Source organism: Garra rufa, chromosome 9 (assembly GCF_049309525.1).
Source record: "Garra rufa chromosome 9, GarRuf1.0, whole genome shotgun sequence".
Classification (NCBI taxonomy): Eukaryota; Metazoa; Chordata; class Actinopteri; order Cypriniformes; family Cyprinidae; genus Garra; species Garra rufa.
The window spans coordinates 18,425,591-18,441,734 of NC_133369.1; the positions used below are offsets into that span (position 1 = coordinate 18,425,591).

General features: G+C 36.8%; 1 protein-coding gene across 1 annotated transcript in view; it reads right to left on the minus strand.

Moving 5' to 3' along the window:
- The window catches only part of fhl3a (four and a half LIM domains 3a), a 56,565-nt gene that overhangs the window by 6,482 nt on the left and 33,939 nt on the right, over positions 1-16,144 (minus strand). The window contains exons 2-3 of the mRNA XM_073846674.1: positions 6,862-7,051; positions 3,472-3,646 (exon numbers count right to left, since the gene is read on the minus strand). Coding sequence (XP_073702775.1) covers positions 3,472-3,646; positions 6,862-7,017 — 331 coding nt within the window. The 5' untranslated portion in view covers positions 7,018-7,051. The remainder of the gene's footprint in view (positions 1-3,471; positions 3,647-6,861; positions 7,052-16,144) is intronic.

A 16,144-nucleotide genomic window follows, 5' to 3' on the forward strand; every position in this document is an offset into this window, starting at 1 on the left:
TCACCTGAGATTACTTATCGCTGAGATTTCCCTACCAAAGATGAGTCTGAATCTGAGCTTTCAAAGTGACAAAATGATGATCTGACAGTTAAGGCTCATCAAATAATTAGCAGGTTAAAGGTTGACGTTCATAATCCACTAAGCATTTTGCACATTACCAAGATCAAAAGACTTGTGAAGATCCTCCTTAAAGAGGTCCTCAAATCACCAAAGCTTTACATGGAGAGCAAAAGATAAAGGTTGTAATCCACTGGATAACAAAAGGCATTTAGAAGAAATATCAAGTTACAGCAAGGCCGCTCACTCACCCCAAATATGTGTCACCACATTCATCAACGCAAAGTATGAACTATAAAACAGAGCCATCTATCCTTTGTCTTTCCCTTGTCATCTGCACATCACAAACAGAGGTCCTAATCACTAACAATGTGTTCCTCTTTCTATAATGTAGCCCTTAAGTTAGATGCATGAATTGGGATTCAAAATTGTGGCAGAATATTTTTGGTTTGGCAGCTTTTGGAGGTTGTAATACAGCTTGATTTGTTCACTGAATTTACCTCAGAAAGTAACAGCTACACATTTTTAATGCCAGAAGCAACTACACTCTTCAAAATAAAGGTTCCAAAGGGTGTTTTTGCCGTGATGCCCATAGAAGAACCATTTTTGAACCTTTCAGTGAACAGTTCCTAAAAGAACCATTTTGAAGAACATTTAAAAAAAAAACTATAAAGAACCTTTTCTGCATTTGAAAGGTTCCATTGATGTTCAAGGTACTTCATAGAACCATTAATGCCAATAAAGAACCTTTATTTTTAAGAATGTAGATTTACATTTCCAGGACGAAACAATGATACTCGCAAGGCAGCAAAATAGCAAACGCCACATCAGAGCTGCTTTCTCATTGTCTTGATACTCAGCAAACGTTCTTGCAGTCTAAAGTTGACTTTAGAGGGTTAAATAGGCGCAAGAAGGAAAAGACCAACAGGAGTTCATTATGCAAACAGATGTCAGGAAGAAGATTAATCGCAATTCAGTATTTAAATAATATGACCTTTGGTTACACACCTAAGACTAAAATTGTAAACACAATGGCATTACACTAAACTTCAAAAGTGTGGAGTCTGTAACATTTTTAGTTAAACCAAAAATGAAAATTCTGTCATTAATTACTCTGAACACAAGTTAAGATATTTTTGAGGAAATCCAAGAACAAAAATAACAACTTTATTCGACAATTTCCATCTTCTTTGGCTTCTAATCTTATTTATTTGGACTAACAAGCATCTTTAAACCACAACCTGTAAGTACGTTTGATAGGTTATATGTACATTTTCAATGGAGTGCTCAAAATATCTATTTTTTTGTGCTAATATGTGATGCATACTGTACCTATAGCAGCTTAGGTTTCTGGGTAAACCACGATATTACTGTCTTGCTCAAATAGTTCTGATAATTCACTGTGAACCCACTATTTCCTAAGTATGTGTCGTTTAATGTAGACTGTCGTTATAATTACTTCGTTTAATAATAAAGAATGTGACTTAGACATATTTTGGTTTACAAACTGTGTTGTTTCAGCAGTTAGTCACGTTAGCACTCGGCTAACGTATGCACCATTATTGTTTTGTTATGTGTTTAAAGTCTAAACTGCTGTGGGCACGATTTGCATCAAGTGTTAAACAAAAGTGTTGAACAAGTGTTTTTATGTCATTATTTTAAGAATGGATTAGAGCACTATATTATTATTTAACGTTGCATCAAGGTTGCCAGGTTTTCACAACAAAACCTGCCCTGCTACTCAAAACGAGCCCAATCACGTTTCAAGGGGGGTCCCCCGTTAAAATAGCGTTCTAGGGTGTAAAATACACACTTTTTGTTGGGGTTCACCTGGTAAATTCGCATTCCAGAGGCTAAATATGACATTATTGTGCTTGGTAGCTTTCTCAAGTATTCCTCTCTGTGCCAATCACAACAGACTTGGCCAGCTGACCAATCCGAGCAGAGTAGGCTTATGGAAGGAAGGGGTTTACACATATTACGCTCAAAGCTGCTTCAAGCGAACGTTTGAAATCATTGACAAATGACTTAGATGCATTTAAACCTGTTGTAGGGGACTTTAACACAATATTAGCACGCTTTAAAAAAACCATACGACCTGCTCTTTAAATAAGTAAGGCTGGGCAAAAAATGGCAAGTCATCCTCTCTGTTTACGAAGACTGTTTTATGTACATGTGGTGAAAACTGACATGGAAGCAAAAAAATTATCGAATAAAGTTGTTGTTTTTGTTTTCATTGTGCACAAAAAGTATTCTTGTAGCTTCATAAAATTAAGGTTGAACCACTGATGTCACATGTACCTATTTTAATGATGTCCTTACTACCTTTCTGGGCCTTGAACGTTAGTTGTATTGCTGCCATGCAGGCTCAGAAAGCTCTTGGATTTCATCAAAAAGTATCTGCATTTGTGTTCCAAAGATGAAAAAAAGGTTTTTATGGGTTTGGAATGACATGAGGGTGAGTAATTAATGACAGAATTTTTCATTTTTGTTTTGGACCCCTTTCTTCAGTGTCAAATGATCCTTTAGAAATCATTCTAATAAGCTAGTTTGTGCTCAATGTTGAAAACAGTTGTACTGCTTAATACATTGTGGAATACATTTATTTCAGAATAGTTTAATGAATTGAAAATGTAAAAGAACATGATTTATATGAAAGAGAAATCACTTTTAATCCATTAAATGCATCCTTGCTGGAGGAAAATATAGTACTGATGCCAAACTTGTGAAGAGTAGTGCAAGTGGTTTAGACTGAATAAACTGCAGAGGTTTCATACTTAGTTTAGAAACAAACTCCAACCGCAACTCTAACCACATTTATGGAAAATCAATGCCTTGCAGGCATCAGAAAAATACATAAAAGGACTTTCAATACAGGGCTCACTTTGCAAGCCTTGTAAAATAACATACGTAACCTTTTGGAATTTTTACCTGCATTTCAGATGGATGCAAACTTGCTGAAATAGTTTACTGGCTTATCTTCTCCTATCATCAGAGGCTTGGATGGCAGCCATGCGCAATGATTTGGCTGAGAGACAGCAAGCCAAGCAGACTGGCAATTATTTTGTCACTTCTAACCTGGTCTTCACCGCTGTACACTCCCTCACTTTTCTCTCTCTCTCTCTATTTTAGTCATGCTGTTGGTGCTTTGCATTTACTTTGGCAGAACTTTCCCCCTTTCTCTGTTTTGGCTCCTTCATGTTTGTGAATCTAACGTTACCTGCATACCTGTGGTCGTGACAAGCTGTCTGTTTTAGTAGTGTGAAGACTTGAAGTCTTACACAACAGGATCGAGAACAAACTGAAGGAATGGTGCCAGGTTGTGAAGGGACTAGATTTGAGACCAGTTTGAACAGGATTTGTCAGGTAGTGACATGAGTTATGACTGATGAGGTGTGCTGATGTCATTCGTACCAGGCATGACGGTTTTATCGCAGGCCACACATTTGGAGGAGAACTCGTTGCAGTAGCAGTCATTGCACAGAAGAGCATCGTCCTGGCTGGTGAAGGGCTCATCTGCCAGCGAACGGTCACAGCGGAAACAGCGGAAGCAGTGCTCGTGGTAGTGACGGTCCTCGTAAAATAGCTCCTGAATCACAAAGAAACAACACAGAGATGTTATGCACATTTCCGGTTGAGTTTACTGAGGTTCATGAGTCCCTTGTTCGTCCTGAACAGTAAAACTGCCTGCTGTTCTTCAGAAAAATTCTTCAGGTCCCACAAATTCTTTGGTTTTTCATTATTTTTGTGTATTTTTTGTTTTTGAGATGCATATTTTCACACTGAGGACAACTGAGGGACTCATATGCAACTATTACAGAAGGTTCAACTCTCACTGATGCTTCAGAAGGAAACACGATGCATTAAGAGCCAGGGGGTGAAAACTTTTGAACAGAATGGAAAAGTGTACATTTTTCTTATTTTGTCTAAATATCACCTTTTTTTATTTCAGTACTGCCCTTCAGAGGCAACAGAAGGTACTTACATGTCTCCTAGAAGACAAAATAAGTCAAATTTACCCTAATCTTCAAATTCAAAAAGTTTTCACCCCCCAGCTCATCGTGTTTCCTTCTGAAGCATCAGTGAGCATTAGAACCTTCTGTAATAGTTGCACATGAGTCTTTCAGTTGTCCCCAGTGTGAAAAAATGGATCCCAAAATCATACAGTCATTGTTGGAAAGGTTTGGATCATTCAGGTAACAACACAGTATTAAGAATAGGGTGTAAACTTTTGAACTGGGTCATTTTTATAAATTCAACTACTATTTTCTCTTGTGGTAAATTATTTAGGTCATTACTAAAAAACATAACAGGCATTTTGTATGATCCCTCTTATTTTGGTCAAATAATTAACATTTAGCAGATTCTGAAAGGGGGGTGTAAACTTTTGACCTTAACTGTAAAAGGAGAGTTCATGCAATGCCAGTGGAACAGTAAAGGAAAAATACTGAAGAATGTACTTTTGTGTTCCACAGAAGAAAGTAAGTCATACGGGTTTGTAATGACATGAGGGTGTGTAAATCTCCTAGCAGGAAACGGTGTACTGGGATCTCCATATTAGAATATTAACAAATTGTGGTTATTGTTAAAGACGAGTTGACGTACCAACGATTAGCCATGTTTATAAAAAAAAATGTCGGAATAGGCCACAAATTAAACCACTTTTCCTTGATCCCAAGTACATTTCTGATTAAGATCTCAAGTAATGGCTATTCAGCCTCTCAAACGCTAGCACATGTGCATCTAGTTATGAGTGTGTGTTTGTGGAGAACATGGCGCCTAGGTCAACTCCTCATGTAAAATATGTAAACACATAGTAATAAGACAGGGAGGGTGCAATTTATGACCTGTGCTGCAAATGGCCAAGACAAACAGTGACTTAATTTAGCATCTGCTGTCCCTCATTGTCAGTAAGTCATCAGACTCTTTGTCTGTAAGCACATGGATTCGTGATTTCCTGTGGGGAGTTTACTAGAGTGGTAAATGAACTGCATTGTTTGGTTTTTATTTAATTTTGAAGGGATTAGATACTCTCGAAACGGGAAGGATTAAAGACTCAATTGGTTGCTAATGTTTTGCCTTAGGTTTTAAACATTGTTGCTCTGACTGAAGTTGAATGACATTTCTAATTGGCCAATAAATGCCTCTCTCAAAAGAACTGCTAAACAGACAGTTTCAGCCTGAAACCACATAAAAACGCTTTCACAGTGTAATTGAGTCTCAAATTTTTCCAACCACCATGGATATGCTCCTGTAAAATCAACATTTTGCTGTAGAGAGCGAACTCGACACTATTTGTATGGCGGGAATCGTTCAGTCAGAAGTTCAAATTTTGGAGGTCTAAAGATGCGGTCAAATGTACCGTTGTTCTGAAAATTTTGTGGGAGAAATCTAGTTATTCCATTATAAATCCACATCATCTGGAATTCTGACAATGGACCTTTTTTGTCTGTGAATTTTTGCCAAATGTGATCGTACCTTAAAGCAATAGTCCGTATTTATTTTCTTAAAGTGATAGTTCACCCAAAAATGTATGTCATTGATTTCTTACCCTCATGTCTTTCCAAACCTGTAAGACCTTCGTTCATCTTCAGAACACAAATTAAAATATTTTTTTATGAAATCCAAGAGCTTTCTGACCCTGCATAAACAAGAACGCAACTGAGACGTTCAAGGCCCAGAAAGGTCTCTTGTAAACATGCATTGAAGACTGACACAGAAGAGAAGTTGTTGTTAAATAAAATCGTTATTTTTGTTTTCTTTGCACACAAAAAGTATTCTCTGAGCTTCATAACATTATGGTTGAACCACTGATATCACATGGACTATTTTAACAATGTCCTACCTTTCAGGGCTCATACAGGGTGCCTAAAGTGCTTGAAGTACTTCAATTTGACTTTTTGAAATTTAAGGCCTGGAAAACCCTTGAAAATAGCAATATTTCTGAAGAGGTACTTGAAAAGTGCTTGAATTATTGAATTGTATTTTGCGTCGCAAAATGATTCAGTTTCAAAGTGCTCCAATCGTATTGTGTATCGCAAATCGTTTGTTTCAGATAAGGACTTCAAATTGTGTATCACGAATCATTTGATCTAGATTGGAACGGGTTCGCGAATTGAATGATTCAAATCAAATGATTCGCGATACATGATTTGAAGTTCCGATCTAAATCAAATGATTTGCAAATCGATATGCAAAGTTCCAATCTACGTCAAAGGATTTGCAATCCGCACTCCGAGTCCTGCTCTGAAATGGTGGCTTGCGAATCATTATTCAGATCGGGACTTCAGAGTGTTGATTGTGAATCATTTGATTTAGATCGGAACTTCGTGAATCATTTGTTTCAGATCAGGATTTCAGAGCGATTTTGTGAATTTCTTTTTTTTTGTTAAACCATAGAAAACATCAAAATAAAACAAAAAAATAAATGAAGTATGCACTAATACAAATCACTTAAGAAAATGAACCATGATTTTACTATAGTAGTAATACTAGAGTATTGCATGTGCTTCACTTTATTTTGGACATTTCTTTAATTGCTACATATTTTTTCATTATCTAGTTCTCATTTTTTTTAAGAATCTGAAATAGAAGACACATTGTTCGATCCTTGAAAATCAAAAAAGCAGTGCTTCTTACAGGTTTGGAATGACAAGATGGTGAGTGATTAACAGAATTTTAAACTATCCCTTTAACATTCTGCAAAATATCTTCTTTTGTGTCCCACAGGAAAAAGTCATACGAGTTGAATGACACAAGGGTGAGTAAATTAAAAGAACTGGTGCTTTAATAAGTTCAACTCACTCTTGAATCGTGGCCAATCAGCTCTTTGCACTCATCGCAGGTGTTGGCGAACAGGCTGTCGTAGCACGGGATGCAGTAAGGGTTGTCCTCCGCCTGGATGTACTTCCTGCCGTATAAGGACTCCTTGCAGTTGTCACAGTCAAAGCGCTCGCTCATGTTGCTCCCGATCCGAGTCACTCCCTGTAACACACTAGAAAGATTCAGAGAGGTTAACCTTCAATCACAGCTGCGTCGCACTGAGAGAAAGACACACACGAACAAACACAAACAGGCAGATCTGTCATGAGGCACTGTGCAGAACCTCTATTAAGTTTTATAGCTCTGTGATGATAGCTGGGAAATGAGAGGGAGGAAGCTGGAATTTTAGCAAGCGCACAACTCGTGCTGCATGTGACGTGGCAGCTGTAGCGACGCTTTAATAGGAGCCCACTTTTAGATGTTTCTAAGTTTGACCCCCATTTTTTTCTTTTTAGAGATAATCATTGTGTTTTAAAAGCTTTGTTTTATTTGGCCATGGAGCAAAAACCAGTGTTTCTCAATGTTTCACACTGTGATGTGTTTTGAAGACACTGTAGCAGGGTTAAAGTTCTTTAAGTTTTAAAAAGATAGTCACCCAAAAATGAAAGTTCTGTCATTAATTACTCACCCTCATGTTGTTCCAAACCCGTAAAACCACATTATAGGATTTTTGTAATGAAATCCGAAAGCTTTCTGACCCTGTGTAGACGGCAACGCAACGGAAATGCTCAAGGTCGAGAAAGGTAGTAAGGACATGGATAAAATAGTCTATGTGACATCAGTGGTTCAACCGCAATGTTATGAAACTATGAGAATACTTTTTGTGAGCAAAGAAAAGAAAGTGTTTTGAAGTAGAACGTCCATCTCTCTTAGTTCATCGTTTGTATATTCTGGTTCAAAGTAAGGCTGGGCAAAAAACTGCAAGTCATCCTCTCTGTTGAAAATCTTCAGACATGTTTACTCTGCTTGTAAACAAGACGCAGTGCATCCAGGTTCTACGCCAGAACGCCAGCTTCTGCGGCAGCAACACCACACGCATACGTCGTAGTACTTTAGTGAACATATGTTGAATACTGACATGAAAGATAAGAAATTGTTAAATAAAGTTGTTATTTTTGTTTTGCACACAAAAAGTATTCTTGTAGCTTCATAACATTACATAACATGTACAGTAGTAGTTGCCTTGCTGTCTATGTAGGGTCAGAGAGCTCTCGGATTTCATCAAAAATATCTTAATTTGTGTTCTGAAGAAGAATAAAGGTCTCACGGGTTTGGAACGAGAAATTAAAGACACAATTGTTATTTTTGGGTGAACTATCCCTTTAAAAATGCATCTCAAGGCCTTTTTTCCCAAAACTTTGTGTCTGCATCTTATTGTATTTGATTGAAAGAACAGACGTCCCCTTAATATGGCTAGCCTTTTAGCAAATTATGTAAGACTACGTAATCAGGCAAACATTAAATCACAATTTAATGTTAACAAACCAGACACAAAGTTGAATGAATTTTTATACTTGTACAAGTTGTTCATGAGTCCAACTTTACAGTTGAGGTTGCAGTTGAAGAAAAGTTCAAAAGTTTACATACGCCTTGCAGAATCTGCGAAATGTTAATTATTTTACCAAAATAAGAGGGATCAAGAGAAGAAAATAGCTGAATTTAAAAAAAATTACCCCGTTCAAAAGTTTACATACACTTAATTCTTAATACTGCGTTATTACCTGAATGATCCACAGCTGTGTTTTTTTGTTTAGTGATAGTTGTTCATGAGTCCCTTGTTTGTCCTAAACAGTTAAACTGCCCACTGTTTTTCAGAAAACAGAATTTTTGTGTATTTTAACTCTTTCCAACAATGACTGTGTGATTTTGAGATCCATCTTTTCACACTGAGGACAACTGAGAGAGTCGTATGCAACTATTACAGAAGGTCCAAATGCTCACTGATGCTTCAGAAGGAAATCCAATGCATTAAGAGCCGGGGGGTGAAAACTTTTGAAGATCAGGGTAAATTTAACTTATTTTGTCTTTTGGGAAACATCTAAGTATCTTCTGTAGCTTCTGAGGGGCATTACTAAACAAAACAAAAAAAGACAAAATAAGAAAAATTTACATTCTGTTCAAAAGTTTACACCCCCTGGCTCTTAATGCATCGTTTTTCTTTCTGAGGCATCAGTGAGCATTTAAACCTTCTGTAATAGTTGCATATGAGTCCCTCAGTTGTGCTCAGTGAGAAAACATGGATTTCCAAATCATTCAGTCAAATGTTGGAAAGGGTTCAAAATACACACAAAAACCAAAGAATTTGTGGGACCTGAAGGAGTTTTCTGAAGAACATCAGGCAGTTTAACTGTTCAGGACAAAGAAGGGACAACTATCACAAAAAAAAAATAAAAAAATCAGGTAACAACACAGTATTAAGAATCAAGTGTATGTAAACTTTTGAACAGGATCATTTTTATAAATTCAACACTTATTTTCTCTTGTGGACTGCAAGTAAACATCTTTTATGTAAAGTATCTTATTCAGGTGAGTACTAAAATAAAATGCATTTTGTAGGATCACTCTTATTTTGGTCAAATAATTAACATTTTTGCAAGGTGTATGTAAACTTTTGACCTCAACTGTATGGCCAAATAAGCTAAATAAATAAATGTCAATTGATTTCCTCTTTATAACTTGGAGTTTACACCTAACCCAGGCTTTCTCACTTACGCATCCACGTGTCTGACAGATAAAAGGCAAGATCACTATACTATACTATACTCTTGACTGGAAAAAGACCCCATTCTGTTGGAGGTCTGCACATTTTGAATGCTTCACCAGCAAATATTTGTGAAGTAAACACTTCTGCCTTGGATGCGCAGACCACCTAGAGAGAGTGTTTAGAGAACCACAAAAGTGACAACAACTCTTAAATTTTTTGAAAGAACAAGCGCTGGTCCCAAACAATACAGAGGGGGTTGTGTTTTTTATTTTGTAATGCCTGTCTTACATCAGGCGCAGATCTTCATAGGGGAGTACGGATCAGATTAGTTCACATTTGCTACAATAACATACCCCACGTTCACAATGCGAGGTGTTAAAAACCATTTACAGTAAACTCATAAAACGACAGCGTAATAAAAACACCATCTTGACCTTAACGTGAGCGTACAGCTGTGCGAGTGCCCGTCACGGAATAATATTGTTACAGCGTTGCGGCAACGCTATCAGGTTGCCAAAACATTACCGAGACGTTGGAGGAAAGCCTTATGATAAGTGATAGGCCTCCCTGGCAGAGACAAGCTCAGCGTATCAGTTTCCACCCAGCTAATAATAATAATCAGCCACCGCTGAAATAATGAATCTATTTGCGCTCCCTGTCTTACACACGCCCACAGGGAGGGTGTAATCACAGGATGCAAGATGAAAGGTATCAACCACCGTGTTTTATCTTTCCTCTTTCCCCTGGCATGACAAAGGGCTCAAATGTTCATGGGTGTGAAAGGCTAAGATAAAAGAAGGCCAACGCACCTCCCGAAGCTTCATAAATAATCAGCTGACACTCTTTTACTACGATGATACCACTTACTCTCAGCTGAGAGCTGCTTTAAAAGCTTCTTTGCCCTGGATCTGCTCGTAAATTAAGGAGTGTTAATGTTAAAGGCTCCTGTGGCCTGAGGCTGCCCCTGGTTTACATCGTTACAGACCTGCGTTTGAGGGAATATGAACCTCCTCTGTTCTCATCAAGGCTATCTGTGTTTCTCACAGACGGGTCAATGACATCATCACACACGTTTGTTGTCCTGGTCGTTAATTTAGTCAAAAGTACATTGAAAATGCACATTTTCTTTTAAAATATAATTTGGCTTTGTAGAGACAAGGTTGGTTCAGGTCAAAAATGGATGATACGTACTAATTATTAATTCATAATATGTATCAAAATGACATTTTACCCTGAAAATGTATTTAAAAACTTTTTTGAAAATAATGATTTATTTGAAGATGTGTAAGATGTGAAGATGTGTCTTAAAAATGTATTCAAAACCAAATTTAAGGCATTTCTAAAAAAAAAAAAAAAAAAGGTATACATTTTAAATTAGATTTTTCCTTTTATTTATTCAGAAAAAAACTTTAACATCATATCATATTATGCACAACAGTGTTATTTTAGTAATATTTATATATGGTTTATATATTATTATTAATATTTTGAATTGCCTTTTAGTTTTATATTTAGCTTTTATTTTCGATTTTTTTTAGATAGCTTTTGACATTTTTATTCATTTATTTTTTATTTCATTTTATTTATTTCATTTTTTTGTTTTTATTTAGGTTTTAGTTATAATTTTTATGTCAGTTAGTATTTTTTTAACTTCAGTTTCAGTACTTATAAATCAATAAATCATAATATGTATAATTAAAATACTTCTTACCTTGAAAAAATATTTAAAAACTTTTTTTGTAAATAGTTTATTTAAAGATATGTACACTCATACTTGCATATTCAAGGTGTAAGAAAACAATATTATTACTTGTTCAAGGCGCATAACATTTTTACAGTCGTTAAACTGAAACTTTTCTTTAAAAAATGTTTTCAAAACATTATATTATATAATAATTGAATTGATTTATATCAATCAATTAAATAATTTCTAAAAAATTGGCATACATTTTAAACTTATTTTTTCCTTTTATTTATTTAAAAAAAAAGTTAACAAAATTATATCATAACATGCCCAACAGTTTTATTTTAATAGTATTTATATACTGTTTATATACTATTAGTGATATTCTGAATTAGCTTTTATTTAGTAATTTTGTGCTTTTGACATTTTTATTCATTTTTATTCCTAAATAATTTATATATATATATATATATATATATATATATATATATATATATATATATATATATATATATATATATAAATTAAGTTTTAGTAGTTTTAGTTTTATTTCTTTTTTTATATCTTTTTTTTTTAAGTTTTAGTTAACAATAACAACACTGGTGTGCTTTGATGGCAAGGAACGGGAAGAACAAGTAAACAGAGTAGTCTTTTTTTAGTACTAGAGACAGCTTTTGTGCAGGTGTGTGAACACCTGGGATCCATCCCATGACCGCCATCTACTTCCTTCATCTTTCTTCAGATCTCCAGAGCTAATAGTTGTTACTTCCTGCAACTTATTACACTGCAAAAAGAGAACTGAAACCTGGCTTAGTGCTAAATATAGCATTTTCTAAAAAAGCCAAACCAACATTTTAAACATCTTTTAAATGTACATGGAGAAGAAGATACATCGCTTTTAATGAAAGCTGACAGATCCATGCATCTGTTCTTTGATTTGGCGAGCATATGCTAAATTTCACATCAAATTTCATCTAAACACAGGACGGGCTGTTTGCGCACGCCAGGAAGGATCATCCAGAGCGTTTCGAAGGCCTCATCGTTCACCCAAGTAACGTCAACAATAGTGCTCTGCAGCCTGACTACAAGTGTGTTTACGGTCTCTAGGGAGACGTGAGCTTTAGTAAGAATAACTCGCCTCCTGGTAATCATTAAATATGAGGTAGGACCGAGTCCTTCACTGTACGGAGGGAAATATTGTTCCAGCTAAGACGATATATAAATATACTTATTTTGTCAAGGGCGGGGGTTGTTATTACTTCCTTTCTGTGCTGGGTTTCTAAAACATCTAATGAGAGCAACAAATGGAGAAAATGGGCAGTTTGGACTAAGGTGGAGAGCATGATGTCATCAGTGACCCCAGGGCTAGACATCCAAAAGTGATTCAATCCAGAAGCTGGGAAAGTGAAGTGAGACCTCTCCCTTTACATATAAAGTCGGAGCTGGCTCTGGTTGAAAGCTAACGTGGTATTTTGTACAGAACCACGAGGAACCCTCTGACACACTGCAGCTGAAAGTGTAAGCAGGAATTTCCTCTTCTTCGCACAAAGTGTTTTGTGACTGATGAACTGGCCTTCGGTAAAATACCTAAACTGTGAGCAAAACAGTCCTTGAGGGTTGAGGATGTCCAACAAAACACCATAACCTATCAGCTCTGTTTATTTAATCTAGTCTGCAAAATGTCACTGCTTTTAGACAAACCATTAGAACATATTGCACCATCTTCTCTTAATGGAAAACATGTTTTGTTGTACAGTTTTTCTATCTATCTAAAACGTATAGTTCCGGTCCTTAATTCTGATTGGTTGAGCTGCGTTTGAAGCTGTTGTAAATTACTCTACAAACCAGGGGCGGACTGGCCATCGGGAGAACCGGGACAATTCCCGGTGGCCTGGCAGCCAATTTTTTTATTTATACTTTATTTTCATATATATTGTTGTTGTTGTTTCTGTTGCCTGCCGAATGTACTAAAGTGATTATTTCCAAATTCGCCATTCAATAATAATACTCTAATAAATCGTAATCCGGTTCGTCTTGACTGACAACGCAATTCGCCACGCGCACGCTCCGCCCATCCGCGCGTCCGCCAAAAGAATTCAAGACTCGAGAATGGAGAGCCCAGATGGAGCAGAGAGTCGAAACTGTCCTGTTCAGTACTTCATTTACAGGTCAGATACATCTGTAAATAGACTATTGTAGTTTTCTTTACTTAGTTAAGCATTAAACTGCTTGCAAATATTATAAATAGCAGTCCGTTTACTGAAAAATTAACAAAATGGCATAACTTGTAAAGAGTAGGAACTTAGCAGACAAATATTCACATTGTTTTATAACACGTTTAGAGGGAGCTAAGGCTAACAACAATACAACTCTTACAAAAATTAACCATGTTTTCACTAACTATAGTAACAATGTTTTTTGTTTTTTAAACTATGGTAACCACAAATTAACAAAGGTTTTTCTACACTTGGTATTTGTAGTAAATGGTATTTGTAGTAAAACTCTGGTTATCCAAATTGTAATCAAAATGCCAAAAAAACGACAACAAAAAAAAAAAACTACTATACTACTATACTTTTACCATAGGCCTAATTAAACCATGGTTAATTTTCCTAAGGACAAAACATGACCCATGATAATGCAAAAAAAAAAAATCAGTATTAGGATTTTACTAAAGATATATTCAAGATGTAGCTATTATTGTAGGCCAACAGTTTTGACATTTGGGCAAGATAAAACAATAGCACATGGTCCTAATGTAATACTTAAATTTTTATAAAAAGGTAAATGGAAGTTCAAGAGATAATCTTTAATTATTTTGCGTGGCACCAGCCAGTGGATTATACTTTTTTATTGTCCATGATTTCAGAATTTGTTGTGGGTTTTTGGGATGGCCTGGATGAGTGTGAGATTTCCCGGCCTGAAATTTTGTCCCAGTCTGCCCCTGCTACAAACATACACCTTTGTTTACATCTGTTGCCCAGCAACCACTTTGTTGCAACCAAAGACTATAGAATACCCAAGACATATCACTCATATAGACGTTTTTCCTGAACACGGAAGTAAGTCCGACTCTTAACTGAAAGAATGCTTTGCATTTCCGGTCTGCATTGTTTCTAGTCAAATTAGGGTATATTCCGTAAGGAATAATTGACGACGGGCCGTAGAATTCCTAGAAAATAATGCACACCCGAGGTGGTGATGCGGTCACGACGCGAAGCGGAGTGGCCGTTACACCTCGGGTGTGCATTATTTTCTAGGAATTCTACGGACCGAAGTCAATTATTCCGCTTATACTACAGTTACCACACCTCAAGACATCGATCAAATGATATATTTCAAGACATTCGTCCGGTTTGTATCCTTAAAATGCTTTTGTGAGTAGGATTATTTTCTTACGCAGCTCATCCAACAGCTTCGTTGCTAGTTCCAAAACGTCATTTTAGAACTAGTAACGAAGGCTTGAGCTGTTGAGAGCAGACTATGCAGTTAATAACTGCGTCTCAGTGGCAAAAAGTTAAACTGTAAGTTCATCTGCTTTAAGATGCAGCTGTTATTACCCTGCTAGTGAGAAATGGTCATGTATAGCGCTGACAACACGTTTCTGTGCTAGTATGTGACCTATAGTGTGCATGCAAGCACGTGATTGCAAGACAGAAAAAAGTTTGTGCGTGTATATTTACTAATTTATTTATTTATTGGTTCGTTGCATATTTCTATTAGTTGCAGCAATAAATGAAACACAAAGTTCTTAGCCATATCAATATTATTTATTTGTTGTACCTTCGATAAAAATGTGCAGCAGGCCAGCCATTATTGTTTCATTTTCGATTTATATGGCTACAACTTAATTTATCTAGACCTTTGTTTTATTTATTAAAATTAAACTGCACGTTTCCATTAATTGTAAAATTCGACATTGAAAACGGCAGATCAAGCGCGGGGGGCTGTGTGTTCGCAGAGATCGCCTTTTCCTGTTGATCGTGGGTTTCTGATTTCTGATTTTCTGTGACATTTGAACTGTTGTTTCCTGAGAGGATCAGGCTCCATTGTTTTCTTTCTTTAGCCGAAGGTGTCCAATAGCTTTTTAGGCTTGTTTCGCACCTGTGCCCTGTGACAGACATTATTTGCCTGCTCTCCAGCCCTGCTTCTGTCAGAATTTGAACTGCGGTGCTTCTCAGTGAGTGGTTGGTGTATCTTTTGGATAACCCGACTGCCTCGCTGATGCGTGGAAGCATATTTCCGAGGAAGTTCACACCCATCGGTTCGCGGGTATACCAGAACTCTCGCCCGTCGAGCTCCTCCTGTGGGGCTTTCAGTGGATGAAGATAGAAGGATGTGGCATCAGGTGGGCATTTAGCGATGTATTTCTTGAAACTTTTGACTGGGCAAAAGGGGTCACTTGAATTAGCAAACATGAATCCTCGGTAGCAGTCTTTGTTAGGATCAGTGGGCTTTTTGTGGTTTTTTGTTTCAGCATTGTAAGACAAGCAAACATATTCATCTCCATTTTCGTCTTTTTTAATAACGAACGAATGCTTTCTCAATTCTCGATTTCCTTCACGGCCCCTTCTTACCAGGTTCAGCTGAACATCAAACCAGACCTTGCGAACCAGTCCGGCTGCTGTGTCTGGTGACAGATACGGAGAGTTGCGAATGCGCTGTATTTCAGCGATGGAGATGGGAGGATGATGAGAACTGGTGTCTTTTCCAGCCTTGCGAAACTTTTTGAGGACAGCCCTGAATACGTCGTTGGATGACTTGAATTCGGATTGACCAGTGATGTTATATCTGGACATAAAGCGGTTCAGTCCTGCTCTTAGGGAAATAAAACTTGACACGGAGTACTCTGCGCCGGATGCGTTTCGGACAGTGGC